General features: G+C 34.0%; 1 protein-coding gene across 4 annotated transcripts in view; it reads right to left on the bottom strand.

Moving 5' to 3' along the window:
• Positions 1-18,664, bottom strand: part of LOC144968774 (uncharacterized) — a 137,462-nt gene that overhangs the window by 54,681 nt on the left and 64,117 nt on the right. For 2 of the 4 annotated variants that reach the window (XM_078907431.1, XM_078907432.1), the window contains exons 19-43: positions 17,311-17,424; positions 16,987-17,100; positions 16,672-16,785; positions 16,352-16,465; positions 16,021-16,134; positions 15,694-15,807; positions 15,367-15,480; positions 15,032-15,145; positions 14,712-14,825; positions 14,380-14,493; positions 14,053-14,166; positions 13,727-13,840; positions 13,400-13,513; positions 12,212-12,325; positions 11,788-11,901; positions 10,312-10,425; positions 9,351-9,464; positions 5,502-5,615; positions 5,166-5,279; positions 4,838-4,951; positions 4,521-4,634; positions 2,730-2,843; positions 2,413-2,526; positions 616-729; positions 294-407 (exon numbers count right to left, since the gene is read on the bottom strand). In XM_078907431.1, coding sequence (XP_078763557.1) covers positions 294-407; positions 616-729; positions 2,413-2,526; positions 2,730-2,843; positions 4,521-4,634; positions 4,838-4,951; positions 5,166-5,279; positions 5,502-5,615; positions 9,351-9,464; positions 10,312-10,425; positions 11,788-11,901; positions 12,212-12,325; positions 13,400-13,513; positions 13,727-13,840; positions 14,053-14,166; positions 14,380-14,493; positions 14,712-14,825; positions 15,032-15,145; positions 15,367-15,480; positions 15,694-15,807; positions 16,021-16,134; positions 16,352-16,465; positions 16,672-16,785; positions 16,987-17,100; positions 17,311-17,424 — 2,850 coding nt within the window. The remainder of the gene's footprint in view (positions 1-293; positions 408-615; positions 730-2,412; positions 2,527-2,729; positions 2,844-4,520; positions 4,635-4,837; positions 4,952-5,165; positions 5,280-5,501; positions 5,616-9,350; positions 9,465-10,311; positions 10,426-11,787; positions 11,902-12,211; positions 12,326-13,399; positions 13,514-13,726; positions 13,841-14,052; positions 14,167-14,379; positions 14,494-14,711; positions 14,826-15,031; positions 15,146-15,366; positions 15,481-15,693; positions 15,808-16,020; positions 16,135-16,351; positions 16,466-16,671; positions 16,786-16,986; positions 17,101-17,310; positions 17,425-18,664) is intronic. The other 2 variants (XM_078907433.1, XM_078907435.1) reach the window with 1 other exon arrangement.

The raw sequence follows: 18,664 nt of genomic DNA, 5'->3' as shown, positions 1-18,664 counted from the left end.
GATGATGTGGTGGTGGTGGTTGCTGTGGTAGTGATGATGGATGTAGTAGTAGTGATCAATGTGGTGGTTGCAAGGGGGGGGGGGGGGGGGAGAGTATCCTTGGAACAAATTGACCTCACCGGAATTTGACGGATGTTGCCCGGAACCGGAATTTTTTGCTCCAGACCAGAGTTTTTTCCGATGAAACTGGAGTTTTGGCATCACTGACTTATCATTAGAGTTGTCATTGTCTATTTCATATAAACTATTCGAGGATAGAGTTTTAAAAACGATACATTTTATTAACTACTAACTAGTGTTACAGTTCTGTCCAGTCCATCCTTGATTACAGGTACATCGATAGCCAGTCGCTCCTACAACTGCACAGACTCCATTGTTACAGGGGTTGTTCTGACATGGATTAATTCCTAAAAAAAATAAAAAAAAACAATGGAAAAGATGAAAATCGAAAGTACATTAGATTTTGACATCATTTCATATTAAAGAAACCCATCCAAATTGCTTGATAAAAAAAAACAACTCCCGTTAACTTGTCATTAGAGTTGTACTGTCTATTTCATATACACAATTCGAGGATAGAGTTTTCAAAAACGATATGTTTTATTAACTACTTACTAGTGTTACAGTTCTGTCCAGTCCATCCTTGATTACAGGTACATTGATAACCAATCGTTCCTACAACTGCACAGACTCCATTGTTACAAGGGTTGTTCTGGCACGGATTAATTCCTTTAAAAAATCATAAACAAGGGAAAAGATGAAAATAGAAAGTACATTAGATTTTAGCATCATTTCCAATTAAAGAAACCATCGTAATTGATTACAAAAAAAAACTAACAAATAAAAAACCCTTAAACTTATCCAGAGACGCCAACTTCAAAATTGGCTCACAAGAATTTCAGACACCACTCGTAGGAAGTTCAATGCCGAAAGAGGAATTTCGTACACAAGAAAGGGAATTGGGATGGTATTTGGCATTGTGTTTACATATTTATAGTTCTTAATAGATAACTGATCAGAATAATATTATGATATATAAACACATTGCCAAATACAATCCCAAAGTTTCCTTATTTTAAATGAAGTCAAGCTGCAAAACCTAATGGTAGTGATTGTAGTAGTGGTGGTAGTGAGGATGATGTTGTGATGGTTGTAGTAGTAGTGTTAGTGATGATGATGATGTGATAGTGGTTATTGTAGTGATAGTGATGATGATGTGGTGGTGGTGGTTGTAGTAGCAGTGGTAGTGATAATGATGTGGTGGTGGTGGTGGTTGTAGTAGTAGTAGTGGTAGTGGTGATGATGTGGTGGTGGTCGTGCTTGTTGTAGTAGTGGTAGTGATGATGATGTGGTGGTGATGGTGGTTGTAGTAGAAATGAGAGTGATGCTGGTGTGGTGGTGGTTGTAGTAGTAGTGGTAGTGATGATAATGTGGTGGTGGTTGTAGTAGTAGTGGTCGTGATGATAGTGTGGTGGTTGTAGTAGTAAGTAGTGGCAGTGAAGATGATGTGGTAGTGGTGGTTGTCGTCGTAGTGGTAGTGACGACGATCTGGTTGTGGTGTTGTAGTAGTAGTGGTAGTGATGATGATGATGTGGTGGTGGTTGTAGTAGTAGTAGTAGTGATGATGATGTGGTGCTGGTGGTTGTAGCTGTGGTTATAGTAATGATGATGTGGTTGTATTGGATGTAGTGGTGGTAGTGATGATTATGTGGTGGTGGTGGTGGTGGTTGTCAGTGATGATGATGTGGTGGTGGTTGTCGTAGTGGTAGTGATGATGTAGTGGTGGTGATTGTAGCTGTAGTTGTAGTGATGATGATGTAGTGGTGGAAGTTGCAGTAGTGTTGATGATATGGCAGTATTGGATGTAGTAGTGGTAGTGGTGGTAGTGATGATTATGTACTGGTGGTGGTGGTTGTTAATGATGACGATGTGGTGGTTATGGTTGTAGTAGTAGTGGTAGTGATGATGTGGTGGTGGTGGTGGTGGTTGTAGTAGTAGTGGTAATTATAAGATGTGGTGTTGGTGGTTGTAGCAGTAGAGGTAGTGATGATGATGTGGTGGTGGTGGTTGTAGTAGTAATGCTAGTGATGATGATGTAGTGGTTGTGGTAGTGACGTTGATGTGGTGGTGGTGGTTGCAGTGGTAGTTATGATGGGTGTAGTAATAGTGATGATATGGTGGTTGCAAGGGGGGGGGGGGGGGGGGGGGGGGTATCCTTGGAAGAAATTAACCTCACCGGAATTTGACGGAAGTTGCCCGGAACCCGGAATTTTTTGCTCCAGACCAGAGTTTTTTCCGATGATACCGGAGTTTTGGCATCACTGACTTATCATTAGAGTTGTCATTGTCTATTTCATGTGAACAATTCGAGGATAGAGTTTTAAAAAAGGATATGTTTCATTAACTACTTACTAGTGTTACAGTTCTGTCCAGTCCATCCTTGATTACAGGTACATCTATAGCCAGTCGCTCCTACAACTGCACAGACTCCATTGTTACAGGGGTTGTTCTGACATGGATTAATTCCTAAAAAAAAAAAACAATGGAAAAGATGAAAATCGAAAGTACATTAGATTTTGACATCATTTCATATTAAAGAAACCCATCCAAATTGCTTGATAAAAAAACAACAACTCCCGTTAACTTATCATTAGAGTTGTCATTGTCTATTTCATATAAACAATTCGAAGATAGAGTTTTAAAAACAATACATTTTATTAACTACTTACTAGTGTTACAGTTCTGTCCAGTCCATCCTTGATTACAGGTACATTGATAACCAATCGTTCCTACAACTGCACAGACTCCATTGTTACAAGGGTTGTTCTGGCACGGATTAATTCCTTTAAAAAATCATAAACAAGGGAAAAGATGAAAATAGAAAGTACATTAGATTTTAGCATCATTTCCAATTAAAGAAACCCATCGTAATTGATTACAAAAAAAAAACTAACAAATAAAAAACCCTTAAACTTATCCAGAGACGCCAACTTCAAAATTGGCTCACAAGAATTTCAGACACCACTCGTAGGAAGTTCAATGCCGAAAGAGGAATTTCGTACACAAGAAAAGGGAATTGGGATGGTATTTGGCATTGTGTTTACATATTTATAGTTCTTAATAGATAACTGATCAGAATAATATTATGATATTAAAACACATTGCCAAATACAATCCCAAAGTTTCCTTATTTTAAATGAAGTCAAGCTGCAAAACCTAATGGTAGTGATTGTAGTAGTGGTGGTAGTGAGGATGATGTTGTGATGGTTGTAGTAGTAGTGTTAGTGATGATGATGATGTGATAGTGGTTATTGTAGTGATAGTGATGATGATGTGGTGGTGGTGGTTGTAGTAGCAGTGGTAGTGATAATGATGTGGTGGTGGTGGTGGTTGTAGTAGTAGTAGTGGTAGTGGTGATGATGTGGTGGTGGTCGTGCTTGTTGTAGTAGTGGTAGTGATGATGATGTGGTGGTGATGGTGGTTGTAGTAGAAATGAGAGTGATGCTGGTGTGGTGGTGGTTGTAGTAGTAGTGGTAGTGATGAGAATGTGGTGGTGGTTGTAGTAGTAGTGGTCGTGATGATAGTGTGGTGGTTGTAGTAGTAAGTAGTGGCAGTGAAGATGATGTGGTAGTGGTGGTTGTCGTCGTAGTGGTAGTGACGACGATCTGGTTGTGGTGGTTGTAGTAGTAGTGGTAGTGATGATGATGATGTGGTGGTGGTTGTAGTAGTAGTGGTAGTGATGATGATGTGGTGCTGGTGGTTGTAGCTGTAGTTATAGTAATGATGATGTGGTTGTATTGGATGTAGTGGTGGTAGTGATGATTATGTGGTGGTGGTGGTGGTGGTTGTCAGTGATGATGATGTGGTGGTGGTTGTCGTAGTGGTAGTGATGATGTAGTGGTGGTGATTGTAGCTGTAGTTGTAGTGATGATGATGTAGTGGTGGAAGTTGCAGTAGTGTTGATGATATGGCAGTATTGGATGTAGTAGTGGTAGTGGTGGTAGTGATGATTATGTACTGGTGGTGGTGGTTGTTAATGATGACGATGTGGTGGTTATGGTTGTAGTAGTAGTGGTAGTGATGATGTGGTGGTGGTGGTGGTGGTTGTGGTAGTAGTGGTAATTATAAGATGTGGTGTTGGTGGTTGTAGCAGTAGAGGTAGTGATGATGGTGTGGTGGTGGTGGTTGTAGTAGTAATGCTAGTGATGATGATGTAGTGGTTGTGGTAGTGACGTTGATGTGGTGGTGGTGGTTGCAGTGGTAGTTATGATGGGTGTAGTAATAGTGATGATATGGTGGTTGCAAGGGGGGGGGGTGGGGTATCCTTGGAAGAAATTAACCTCACCGGAATTTGACGGAAGTTGCCCGGAACCAGGAATTTTTTGCTCCAGACCAGAGTTTTTTCCGATGATACCGGAGTTTTGGCATCACTGACTTATCATTAGAGTTGTCATTGTCTATTTCATGTGAACAATTCGAGGATAGAGTTTTAAAAACGATATGTTTCATTAACTACTTACTAGTGTTACAGTTCTGTCCAGTCCATCCTTGATTACAGGTACATCTATAGCCAGTCGCTCCTACAACTGCACAGACTCCATTGTTACAGGGGTTGTTCTGACATGGATTAATTCCTAAAAAAAAAAAACAATGGAAAAGATGAAAATCGAAAGTACATTAGATTTTGACATCATTTCATATTAAAGAAACCCATCCAAATTGCTTGATAAAAAAACAACAACTCCCGTTAACTTATCATTAGAGTTGTCATTGTCTATTTCATATAAACAATTCGAGGATAGAGTTTTAAAAACAATACATTTTATTAACTACTTACTTGTGTTACAGTTCTGTCCAGTCCATCCTTGATTACAGGTACATCTATAGCCAGTCGTTCCTACAACTGCACAGACTCCATTGTTACAGGGGTTGTTCTGGCATGGATTAATTCCTAAAAAAAAATAAATGGAAAAGATGAAAATAGAAAGTACATTAGATTTTAACATCATTTCAAATTAAAGACACACATCCAAATTGCTTGATTAAAAAAAAAAGAAAAAAAAAACTCCCATTAACTTATCATTAGAGTTGTGATTGCCTATTTGGTGTAAAGAATTCAAGTAAAGAAACTGTTTTAAAAGTGATACTTTTCATTAACTACTTACTTATGTTACAGTTCTGTCCATTCCATCCTTGATTACAGGTACATCGATAGCCAATCGTTCCTACAACTGCACAGACTCCATTGTTACAGGGGTTGTTCTGGCATGGATTAATTCCTAAAACAAATCATAAACAATGGAATAGATGAAAATAGAAAGTACATTAGATTTTAGCACCTTTTCAAATTAAAGAAACACATTGAAATTGTTTGCTTAAAAAAAAACAAAAAAAACAACAAAACTTTAACTTCATGAGAGTTAGGTATGACTGCCTATTTCATGAAAACAATTCAAGGACAGAAATTGTTTTTAAAATGATGTGTTTGATGAACTACTTACTAGTGTTACAGTTCTGTCCAGTCCATCCTTGATTACAGGTACATCGATAGCCAGTCGTTCCTACAACTGCACAGACTCCATTGTTACAGGGGTTGTTCTGACATGGATTGATTCCTTAAATTAACAAACAATGGAATTGGTGAAACAGTAATCATAAATAATTGATAATAATAATAATAATAATAATAATAATAATAATAATAATAATAATAATAATAATAATAATAATAATAATAATAATAATAATAATGCGTAAATTCTATAACGTCCCATTCCATCAAAAGTGCCCGAAAGTGCTTATATATATGCACATGCAATCATACAGTAGGGGGAATTAGGCTAAAACCGTGCAAATTCGGGTTGAAAGCATGAAAGTTTGCATACAGGTTGCTAAGACCCATAGAAAAAACATCTGATATAGAACCACTCTGGCAACCAATCATAACGTATCGGTTTAAATCCTTAGATTTTACCTATTACAGCTTTAAACAAGGGAAATAACTGCGTAAAAATATATATTTCCTTCATATTCATTGTATTAGGGAAAATTAGGCTAAAACCGTGCACATTGGAGTTGAAATCCTGAAAATTGGCATATAGGTAGCTATGGCCCGTATAAATAACACCTGATATAGAACCACTCTGACAATTTATCAGAACAGTGCGTTTTTAGCACTTTTATTTTTTCCTATATAGCATTACTTATCCGAGGAAATAACCACGACAAGACAATGTACGCTCTAAAACTCTAAATACACCGGTAACCATTTACGGTAGCTAACTGATGGTTATTTCGTGTTGTAACTAGTAGATAAAAGAAGGAAAGGGGGATAGGGATTGAGCGAGCGAGCGAGCGAGCGAGAGAGAGAGAGAGAGAGAGAGAGAGAGAGAGAGAGAGAGAGAGAGAGAGAGAGAGAGAGAGAGAGAGAGAGAGAGAGAGAGAGAGAATTTTACTCATTACTGTACTAACCTAACTAGTAGATAAAATAGGGAGAGGGGGGAGAGGGAGTGAGCGGGAGAGACGAAGAGAAAGAGGAAGAGAGAGAGAGAAAGAAAGAGAGAGAGAGAGAGAGAGAGAGAGAGAGAGAGAGAGAGAGAGAGAGAGAGAGAGAGAGAGAGAGAGAGAGAGAGAATTTTACTCATTACTGTACTGACCTAACACCCCCCCCCCCCCACACACACACACACACCCCGTATCTACACGTCCGTGCAAGGCAAAACGGACCTTAAACACTTGCATCGGGTGCCGATAAATTCTCTCTTACATGAACATTTGATGATTTTTTGGGACACAATTTTTGACAATTCTGGAAATAAGCTCCACAGTGGTTCATGTCGATCGTGACATTTGTTGCAGGGTTCTCTTCTATAAAAGATATAATGTTAGCAAAAGCTCGACTTCTTTCAAGAACTGTGACATCATTATTATAATCAGCATTGACATCTTTTAAAGCTTGTTTTTTTAAGTATAGTGCATGACAAATTTTATGGTATAGGGCGGTTGTGCCTCCTGAGCGACTAAATCTCCTTCGGCAATAAATGACAATATCAGAATCTTTTATAGATAACGCTATTTCACGAATATTTTTCTTCCATATCTGTTGTCATTACAGAATAGAGTACTCCCGATTCCATGTTTTTACAAAAAAGCAGGTTTGTTTATTATAGCCAATCTCTAATTTTGAACGTTGTCTCATTATTCTCGTGGGTTGCGAAATATATTCATTCGGTGACTCCTCCGAGTCAAATGACGAAGTTTGGAATTCTTGTAGGGCAATTCTTCTAGATTTCTTTAATTCTAATCGCCTAATTTTGTTGGCATTAAATTTTACACAATACTTATGCCACTTAGCATCATTTTGTTTTAAGCTTTCAATAATCTCATTTCTTTCTGATGAATTAAAAAAAAATAGATACATCCAACTTGTTTTCATCACAAACCAAAGAATTGAATTGTGTTAAATCTTCAAAACGAGTTTGATAGCCTTGCCCTTTGTCATACCTCCTCGACTTAGAGGGACATTATAAACCGTCTGTGTTATCTTGTTGGCATATAAAACACTTGTCCCAGTCTCTGGGAGCAGTTCTTTTTGCTATTGTATGTGTATCTGAAATCATGCAAACGCATTCCTTTATTAGGCATATGCAATATTCTTTCATAACTCTCTCTCTCTCTCTCTCTCTCTCTCTCTCTCTCTCTCTCTCTCTCTCTCTCTCTCTCTCTCTCTTTCTCTCTCTCTCTCTCTCTTTCGTTCTTTCTGTTAAAGACCCATCATCAGCAGGCAAAATGTGTGCAGTGCCTTACATAAAGACACAACAGTACAAATAGAACATTCTCCCATTGTCCCTTTGAGGTAAATAACGTAAAGTAAATAACTTGCCACAATACAGCATCATAGTGGTTGATGATGATGATAATGATGGTAATTATAGCAATGAAAGTGGTATGCTGACTCTTTACTGTCATCATTTTTGACCGAAATAGGTTTTAACTCACGTACAATTATTATAGCAGTATTTTTTGGAAAGAAAAGAAAACAGGAGGAGGAGAGAAGGAGCACTGCCCTTTGTCAACACCGGTTATCGGCATTTATTGAGCTGTGTTCTGCTAGTCTCTTTTGTCTACCCCTCTGCTCGTCTTCCCGTCTGCCCGTCTGTTTTAGAGCAATTGATAATAATTATTCAATCAGATGCAGAAAAAAATCTCATATTATAGAATATTGCTCGCTAGACGTCCTTTAAAACAAGTGAAATTGAATAATATTTACGATTAAATAATTTGTATAGTTCGTGAATCGAAAGTAAAGGAAAAGGAAAACATCCGCTTCGACGCTAAAAATAGTCACCAATAGGAATCCAAAGGATGACGTAAATCAACCTTTGGTTGGTTTGCCTCGAATGTTTACACAATAAAAATGAAAGAAATTATTGTCGTCCATTTCAAAATTTTCTAATCGTAAAAACCTTGTATCTCAACTAATACTGATCTCTCAGAGTGGTTCTATATCATAAATTATAGGGTTTTTCATATTCTACAACATATGTAATTTTCATGCTTTCAACCCTGTTTGCACAATTCAAGGGTTTTTTGGACCTAATTCCCCCTACTAATATATATCACTCAATAAAATCACTCACAGAAAACTGAAAGGAAGTACTCTGTCTTTAAAGGAGGAGTGTCTTTTGTCTGCTGAAAGAGCATTCCACACAGAGAGAGCAGAATGTGCGAAAGCATGTCGTGAAAAATTCGACTTAGGAATCAAAAGTTCAAGTACAGGGAAGTAGATGAGTGGAGGCAGCAATTCGGATTGTAGATAGACAGCAGAGATGACAAGTTGTTGGGAGCAGTGCCATGGATGCACTTGAAACAGTAACAAGGACTGGATTGATATGTTCTGACTTTTTTGATTTTGATAATAGTAAAATAGATCAATTGCACCCCCCAGAAATTACATGTTTACAGACTGAAAATTTTAACCCTAGACTACATTGATGTCCACTGTATGAACAGCAAAGAACAGCTCATATATGCAATTATGTGATCTAATTTTAAATTGGAAGTAAAAAATGGATGCACATAAGCAAATGAAAATCAATTTTCATAAAGTTAAGACTGTCAAATGGTATGAGTATTTTCAACTGAAGCAGATCATCATATAACCGTCTCAAGATCTCTCAAATTCTGATGGTTAAAAAAGTGGTTATCTGGAATATTCAGCCAATCTGGTCGGTATGTTATATATATATATATATATATAATATTATTATATATATATATTATATATATATATATATATATATATATAATGTTTTAAAAAACTGATATATTACACATTGTCGAATACTCACGTTGAGAACACGTAATTCCAGTCCATCCTTGTTCACAATTACATCTGTAGCTAAGTACATTCACAACAACACAACTCCCATGGACACAAGTATTGCTCTGGCATGGATTTAGTCCTTGTAATCAGAGGATGAAAGGTCAGAAAAGTGAGTGAGCAGGCATTTATAATAATTATAATAGTAATAATAAATAATATAATAATAATAATAATATAATAATAATAATATAATAATATATAATAATAATAATAATAATAATAATAATAATAATAATAATAATAATAATAATAATAATAATAATAAAACTAATAATAAAGATAATAATAATAATAATAATAATAATAATAATAATAATAATAATAATAATAATAATAATAATAATAATAATAATAATAATAATAATAATAATAATAAAATGATAATAAATAAAAAAAATAAAAATAACATCATAATAATAATGATGATGATGATGATGATGATGATGATGATGATGATGATGATGATGATGATAATAATAATAATAATAATAATAATAGTTATAACAATAATATCCACTACACATGCTCTATATGCCTTACAAGGTCCCTAGCAAACACAACACTTAACATGTAAGACGAGACATAACGCCTGTTGGGCAATATCACATTTTTTTCCGACAGTGACAATGCTGTTACGACCAGGTGGTACTGATTTTACACCTGAGTATGGTAAAAGAATGCGAGAAAAGATTCTTTTCAAAGAAATCAACTTTACGCTGCTCAGAGCAGGACTCGAATCCTATACCTTCCGATCCAATGCGAGTGTCATACCACTAGACCACATAACCACTCTGGTCTCATAATAAATAAATGAGAAATTTGATCATAAATAACATTTCATTAGTTAGCCAGGACCGGTCATAAACACATTCCTTGAGACAGTTGCTTAAAAAAACATAGGTTTGATAATTTTATCCAAGCCTTACTTGTGTTACAAGTCACTCCAGTCCATCCTTGATTACAGGTACATCTATAAGAAGTCGCACCTACAACTGAACATTGTCCATTGTTACAAGGGTTGTTCTGACAAGGGCTGATTCCTATAAAGAAAAAAAAATAGATAAAATTTGGTGGTGGGAAAAGATGATATTCAAAAACACAGGAAAACTCATAACTCATAAAATGAACATCCAATTGAATTGGGTTGTGTAAGTTGCCTTTCAAGATACAATTAGATAGATAATATAGAGCTATCATGCTTTCATTACACGAGTAGGTTGTTTTACATATGTTCAAATATAACATACTTTTATGATTATAAAATAAATTAAAATATTACATAGAGGTGAGGTAAATAAAAATGTGAAATTGAATGTAAGCTTCAATTTAATATACAAAAACAAATAAAAATGGATGTTTCGGGTTTCCCCTTTATCAACAAAACAGGATGAATGAGATAGTGGCGTTGTTTTGATCTTTACAACGACACTACTACATTATCTCGTCTGTAGTGTTTCATTCATCCTGTTTTGTTGATAAAGGGGAAACTGAAAACATCCATTTTTATATGTTTTCGTATATTAAATTGAAGCTTACATTCAATTTCACATTGTTATTTATTTCTTCGAGCTTCGAGCAGCAACATTTACATAGAGGTGAAGTGAATTTAAAATACAGAATAATAAAAAGTTTCAAAACAGCATAACAGTAATTAATTCTCAATGGATGAATTGTATAATCTCACACTCAAAAGAAAAAAAAAAAGATTTATGATGCTGTTTACTTTTTGTCAAAACTGATCAAAAGCGGTTATTAATTTATTATCTTTGATATGTAGTCATAATAATAATAATAACAACAACAATAACAGCAACCACAAAAACAACAATAACAACAACAACAACAATAATAATAATAATGATATGACTTTATTGTCCTCAAAATAGTGGCAATTTGTCATTTGATTACACATTTATAACAATACAATATTATAAAGAACATACATAAATTGTTACCACCATCATCTTCAACAACATCATCATCATTACAACAACCTTCCATAAAAAAGGACCGACTCTTTTTTCAATTCTAGTTATTAACGTTTTACCAGAAATGGTTCTATCTCTCAAAAAAGTATATTCTGTTCAGAACTAGGGCATTCTCTATGCAAATAGAGTCGAGTCAATCTCAATACTTATTAACAACTGTTAGAACTTGTTCGATAACAAATTTCACTTATATGTATATATATATATATATATATATATATATATATATATATATTATATATATATATATATATATATATATATATTATTCATTTAGGTTTCCAGCCTCAAATGGTTTAATTTGAATTGTTATTGTACCTTACATATTCCAATAATTTGTTATCTTTAGACAGAAAGAACAAATTTTCTATTTACTTTTTTTAATTGACCATGAATTTAAAAGCTATCTCTTACTTGTATTACATAACTGTCCGGTCCATCCTTGATTACAGGTACATTTAAAGCCAGTCACACCCACAACTGTACACTGTCCACTATTACAAGGGTTATTCTGACATGGGTTGATTCCTATTTTAAAGATGAAGTTTAAAATGACCTTACTTAAACATCTGTCAATAATCATATGGTTATATCATAGTGGCGCCAAGTTTACATAATACAGTAATCAATTTTATTTCTGGTCTTTGTAACTGGTGTCAGACATTCCATATCATAATTAATTGTTGTTATGCCTCAAAGTGGTGCTTAAGAAAAAAAAAGAAAGAAAGAAAGAAAAAGAATCACTTAAATTTTTCAAAGTTTTCATATTGATTTTTAAAAAAAAATCTTCCATGATGTATTTTCTCAAACTGATAAGAGGTATAAAATCCATCCTTACTTGTGTTACAGTTCTGTCCAGTCCATCCTTGATGACAGGTACATCGATAGCCAGTCGTTCCTACCACTGCACATAATCCATTGTTACAGGGGTTGTTCTGACATGGATTGACTCCTACAAATGCAGAGAGAGAGAGAGAGAGAGAGAGAGAGAGAGAGAGAGAGAGAGAGAGAGAGAGAGAGAGAGAGAGAGAGAGAGAAAGAGAGAGAGAGAGACATGAAAATGATATCAGAGATATATAGAAGGGGATTTGTTCATGTGTCATGAATTCTGAGAAGGGCCAGCTAGTCAGGTGAACAATTCTGAATTTGGTAAAGCAAGATGTCAAGAGATGTTGAGAATGGTCAGATGGTGAACAAAACATTATAACTTCCACGTTGTGTACCTTGACAGATCACTTTACTTACATTACTCTATTTGACCTAAGTGTGATTGAGGACTTGGCAATAGACTGTGAAGGATATTTCAAGAATACCAGCACAAATGGATGCCGAATTGCTGTGTAAAAGGACAGATTGTTTTCATATGGCTCGCTAAGAGGAATAAATATATGTTTATATCTATATATTCCGTTTTACCTTTTAGCCATTGTGTAGATCCTCCAAATACATGAGATTGCGGCATATATCAAGCAAACAAACATATGCTATATTATAGGGCTACTCGAGAACTCTTAAGAAATCACTAAGTCAACATTAGATTGCATTAGAGTATTGTGTAGTTAAGTGATAAAACAAATAGATTGGTGAATTACTTATATTTCATTGTCAGCTTTATACTTATACAACATTGCAGTCCAGTCCTTCTTTAGTTACAGCTACAGCTACAGCCAACAACTCTCACAACTGTATATTGTCCATTGTTACAGCTGTTCTGACATGCTTTGATTCCAATGTCATAATTGAATAATGAATATAACGATTTCATTAAACGCCTTCCTCAACACATATTAGCAATAACAGGATATTTTACAAAATATAGTAACTATTGTTGTGTTTTGGTCTCTGGAATTGTCTTAAGACATTACGTATATTATTCCAGTTCAAAATTAATTCTTTTTGTTATGTATAGAAAAAGAATTGAGCTAAAAATTCTCAATGTAATGTGTTTTGGTGTTTCTTTTATGTTATTTTCTTCTCTAATAAAAGAGTTTATTTAACTTATAGTTGATATAAAATCAATTTTTACTTATGTCACACTTCAGTCCTGTCCATCCTTGACTACAGGTACATCGATAGCCAGTCGCTCCTACAACTGCACAGACTCCATTGTTACAGGGGTTGTTCTGGCATGGATTGATTCCTAAAAAAATCATCAACAATGGAAGAGGTGGAAATAGAAAGTACATTAACATCATTTCAAATTAAAGAAATGCATCAAAATTACTTGAATAAAAACTAAACAAAAAACAAAACTTTTAACTTATCATGAGAGTAAGGTATGACTGCCTATTTCATGTAAACAATTTAAGGATAGAAATTGTTTTTAAAATGATATATTTGATGAACTATTTACTTGTGTTACAGATCTGTCCAGTCCATCCTTGATTACAGGTACATCGATAGCCGGTCGTTCCTACAACTGCACAGACTCCATTGTTACAGGGGTTGTTTTGGCACGGACTGATTCCTAAAAAAAACATAAACAATGGAAGAGATGAAAATAGAAAGTACATTAGATTTTAGCATCCTTTCAAAATAAAGAAGCCCATCAAAATTGATTACAAAAAAAACTAACAAATAAAAAACCCTGAAACTTATTATTAGAGTTGTGATTGTCTATTTCATGTAAAGAATTCGAGGATAGAGTTTTAAAAACGATACATTTTATTAACTACTTACTAGTGTTACAGATCTGTCCAGTCCATCCTTGATTACAGGTACATCGATAGCCAGTCGCTCCTACAACTGAACAGACTCCATTGTTACAGGGGTTGTTCTGGCATGGATTAATTCCTAAAATTAAAAAAAAAAAACAATGGAAAAAATGAAAATAGAAAGTACATTACATCTAAATATCATTTCAAATCAAAGAAACCAATCCAAATTGTTTGATTAAAAAAAAAACCATCCCATTAACTTATCCTCAGAGTTGTGATTACCTGTTTCATGTAAAGAATTCAAGGATAGACATTGTTTTAAAATTGATAAGTTTGATGAACTACTTACTAATGTTACAGTTCTGTCCATTCCATCCTTGATTACAGGTACATCGATAGCCAGTTGTCCCTACAACTGCACAGACTCCATTGTTACAGGGGTTGTTCTGGCATGGATTGATTCCTAAAAAAATCATAAACAATGGAATAGATGAAAATAGAAAGTACATTAGATCTTAGCATCATTTCCAATTAAAGAAACCCATCAATATTGATTTTTAAAACCCAAAAATAAACAACAAAAAAAACCCTTAAACTTATTATTAGAGTTGTGATTGTCTATTTCATGTAAATAATTCGAGGATAGAGTTTTAAAAACGATACATTTTATTAACTACTTACTAGTGTTACAGATCTGTCCAGTCCATCCTTGATTACAGGTACATCGATAGCCAGTCGCTCCTACAACTGCACAGACTCCATTGTTACAGGGGTTGTTCTGGCATGGATTGATTCCTAAAAAAATACATAAACAATGGAAGAGATGAAAATAGAAAGTACATTAGATTTTAGCATCATTTAAAATTAAAGAAACCCATTAAAATTGATTTTAAAATTCAAACAAAAAACCTTAAACTTATTATTAGAGTTGTGATTGTCTATTTCAAGTAAATAATTTGAGGATAGAGGTTTAAAAACGATACATTTTATTAACTACTTACTAGTGTTACAGTTTTGTCCAGTCCATCCTTGGTTACAGGTACATCGATAGCCAGTAGTTGCTACAACTGCACAGACTCCATTGTTACAGGGGTTGTTCTGGCATGGATTGATTCCTAAAAAAATACATAAACAATGGAAGAGATGAAAATAAAAATTACATTAGATTTTAGCACCTTGTTAAGTTAAAGAAATGCATCAAAATTGCTTGATTAAAAAAAACAAAACAAACAAAACTTTTAACTTATCATGAGAGTTAGGTATGACTGCCTATTTCATGTAAACAATTTAAGGATAGAAATTGTTTTTAAAATGATATATTTGATGAACTATTTACTTGTGTTACAGATCTGTCCAGTCCATCCTTGATTACAGGTACATCGATAACCGGTCGTTCCTACAACTGCACAGACTCCATTGTTACAGGGGTTGTTTTGGCACGGATTGATTCCTAAAAAAAAAACATAAACAATGGCAGAGATGAAAATAGAAAGTACATTAGATTTTAGCATCCTTTCAAAATAAAGAAGCCCATCAAAATTGATTACAAAAAAACTAACAAATAAAAAACCCTGAAACTTATTATTAGAGTTGTGATTGTCTATTTCATGTAAAGAATTCGAGGATAGAGTTTTAAAAACGATACATTTTATTAACTACTTACTAGTGTTACAGATCTGTCCAGTCCATCCTTGATTACAGGTACATCGATAGCCAGTCGCTCCTACAACTGAACAGACTCCATTGTTACAGGGGTTGTTCTGGCATGGATTAATTCCTAAAATTTAAAAAAAAAACAATGGAAAAAATGAAAATAGAAAGTACATTACATCTATACATCATTTCAAATCAAAGAAACCAATCCAAATTGTTTGATTTAAAAAAAAAACCATCCCATTAACTTATCCTCAGAGTTGTGATTGCCTATTTCATGTAAAGAATTCAAGGATAGACATTGTTTTAAAATTGATAAGTTTGATGAACTACTTACTAATGTTACAGTTCTGTCCATTCCATCCTTGATTACAGGTACATCGATAGCCAGTTGTCCCTACAACTGCACAGACTCCATTGTTACAGGGGTTGTTCTGGCATGGATTGATTCCTAAAAAAATCATAAACAATGGAATAGATGAAAATAGAAAGTACATTAGATCTTAGCATCATTTCCAATTAAAGAAACCCATCAATATTGATTTTTAAAACCCAAAAATAAACAACAAAAAAACCCTTAAACTTATTATTAGAGTTGTGATTGTCTATTTCATGTAAATAATTCGAGGATAGAGTTTTAAAAACGATACATTTTATTAACTACTTACTAGTGTTACAGATCTGTCCAGTCCATCCTTGATTACAGGTACATCGATAGCCAGTCGCTCCTACAACTGCACAGACTCCATTGTTACAGGGGTTGTTCTGGCATGGATTGATTCCTAAAAAAATACATAAACAATGGAAGAGATGAAAATAGAAAGTACATTAGATTTTAGCATCATTTAAAATTAAAGAAACCATTAAAATTGATTTTAAAATTCAAAACAAAAACCCTTAAACTTATTATTAGAGTTGTGATTGTCTATTTCAAGTAAATAATTTGAGGATAGAGGTTTAAAAACGATACATTTTATTAACTACTTACTAGTGTTACAGTTTTGTCCAGTCCATCCTTGGTTACAGGTACATCGATAGCCAGTAGTTGCTACAACTGCACAGACTCCATTGTTACAGGGGTTGTTCTGGCATGGATTGATTCCTAAAAAAATACATAAACAATGGAAGAGATGAAAATAAAAATTACATTAGATTTTAGCACCTTTTTAAGTTAAAGAAATGCATCAAAATTGCTTGATTAAAAAAACAAAACAAACAAAACTTTTAACTTATCATGAGAGTTAGGTATGACTACCTAGTTTAAGTTTATTTAACTTATAGTTGATATAAAATCAATTTTTACTTATGTCACACTTCAGTCCTGTCCATCCTTGACTACAGGTACATCGATAGCCAGTCGCTCCTACAGCTGCACAAACTCCATTGTTACAGGGGTTGTTCTGGCATGGATTGATTCCTAAAAAAATCATCAACAATGGAAGAGGTGGAAATAGAAAGTACATTAACATAATTTCAAATTAAAGAAATGTATCAAAATTACTTAATTTAAAAAAATACAAAAAAAAACAACTTTTAACTTATCTTGAGAGTTAGGTATGCCTATTTCATGTAAACAATTCAAGGATAGAAATTGTTTTTAAAATGATATATTTGATGAACTATTTACTTGTGTTACAGATCTGTCCAGTCCATCCTTGATTACAGGTACATTGATAGCCAGTCGTTCCTACAACTGCACAGACTCCATTGTTACAGGGGTAGTTCTGGCACGGATTAATTCCTAAAAAAAATAATAAAAAAATTGAATAGATAAAAATAGAAAGTACATGAGATTTTGACATCATTTCATATTAAAATGACTTATCAGTTTATGGCAATGTTACAATTCATCTCAGCAATGTGAGAAGGTGAGCCAAATGTTTTAAAGATCATAATATAGCAACCTTTTTGCATAGTGATCGTATCCATAGCAAGAAACAGAAATCAGTATAAAAGGTGGAGTATCAATATCATGTTGATAAACTGATCAAAGGGAATTTGGTGCATCTCACAGAGAGACATTTTGCAAATAGTTTGTATTTCTGTGGGCATTTAAACCACATCATAAACATCTTATTAAGATATTCTAAGGTCTGTGCTAGACGGGTCACACAAATGGTCAGGGAAGACATGAAACAGAAAAGAAAGGATATTTGTAGATAACTTTATGAGGCAGTATCATAGAGAAGGCGAAGATATTTTAAATGCATTATTGTGACAGGTGATGAAACCTGGGTAGGCTACATATATATGAGCCAGAGACGAAACTTCAAACAAAGGAGTGCAAACACTCGGTTCACTATCCTTCACAAAAGTCAAACTGGCAACATTTTCTGGAAATATTATTTAACCGTTTTCTAGACTATGTATTGTAATTGCAACATTAATTAAACGAAGTTTTTACTTTGTCTACTCGTTGTCGACATTATGAATATGTGCTATTGCTATATTATTTGTGGCAGAACCTCAACTTTTGGTGTATTTTTTATACTTTATACCAGTAAAACTGTTAAAAACTAGATTTTCTCACAACTTTTCAAACAAGCTAATATTGATGTCTTTTTGCATCGAATCTTACAAAATTGAGCTTTTAGCACAGCATCAAAAACATATTGATATCAAATTCCTTATATTGGTTACAATTGGGGCCAGTCCATGCTTGATTACAGGTGCGTCTGTAACTGTTAACAATGACAACTGCACACTGTCCATTATTACAAGGATTATTCTGGCATGGGTCCACTCCTAAACATGCCAACAGAATAAAAATTCAGAAGAAGCATATTTCAATTCTCAATATGAAATTAGTTACTAATTTATTAACTGAATTATCATAATTTCACAGGTCCAAATCTGTATGGATTTTGTGAATGTATAGACTGTCACAAATTTATATTGGATTTCAGATATCTATTATGGTATATATGAGAAGTGTTTTATAAACATAGTTAATGAAATTGAAATACACGATATGTAACAGA

Source organism: Berghia stephanieae, chromosome 3, assembly GCF_034508935.2.
Source record: "Berghia stephanieae isolate SIO BIC M18660-M18661 chromosome 3, UCSD_Bste_1.3, whole genome shotgun sequence".
NCBI classification, from domain to species: domain Eukaryota; kingdom Metazoa; phylum Mollusca; class Gastropoda; order Nudibranchia; family Aeolidiidae; genus Berghia; species Berghia stephanieae.
This window is presented reverse-complemented; position numbering and strand designations above follow the sequence as displayed.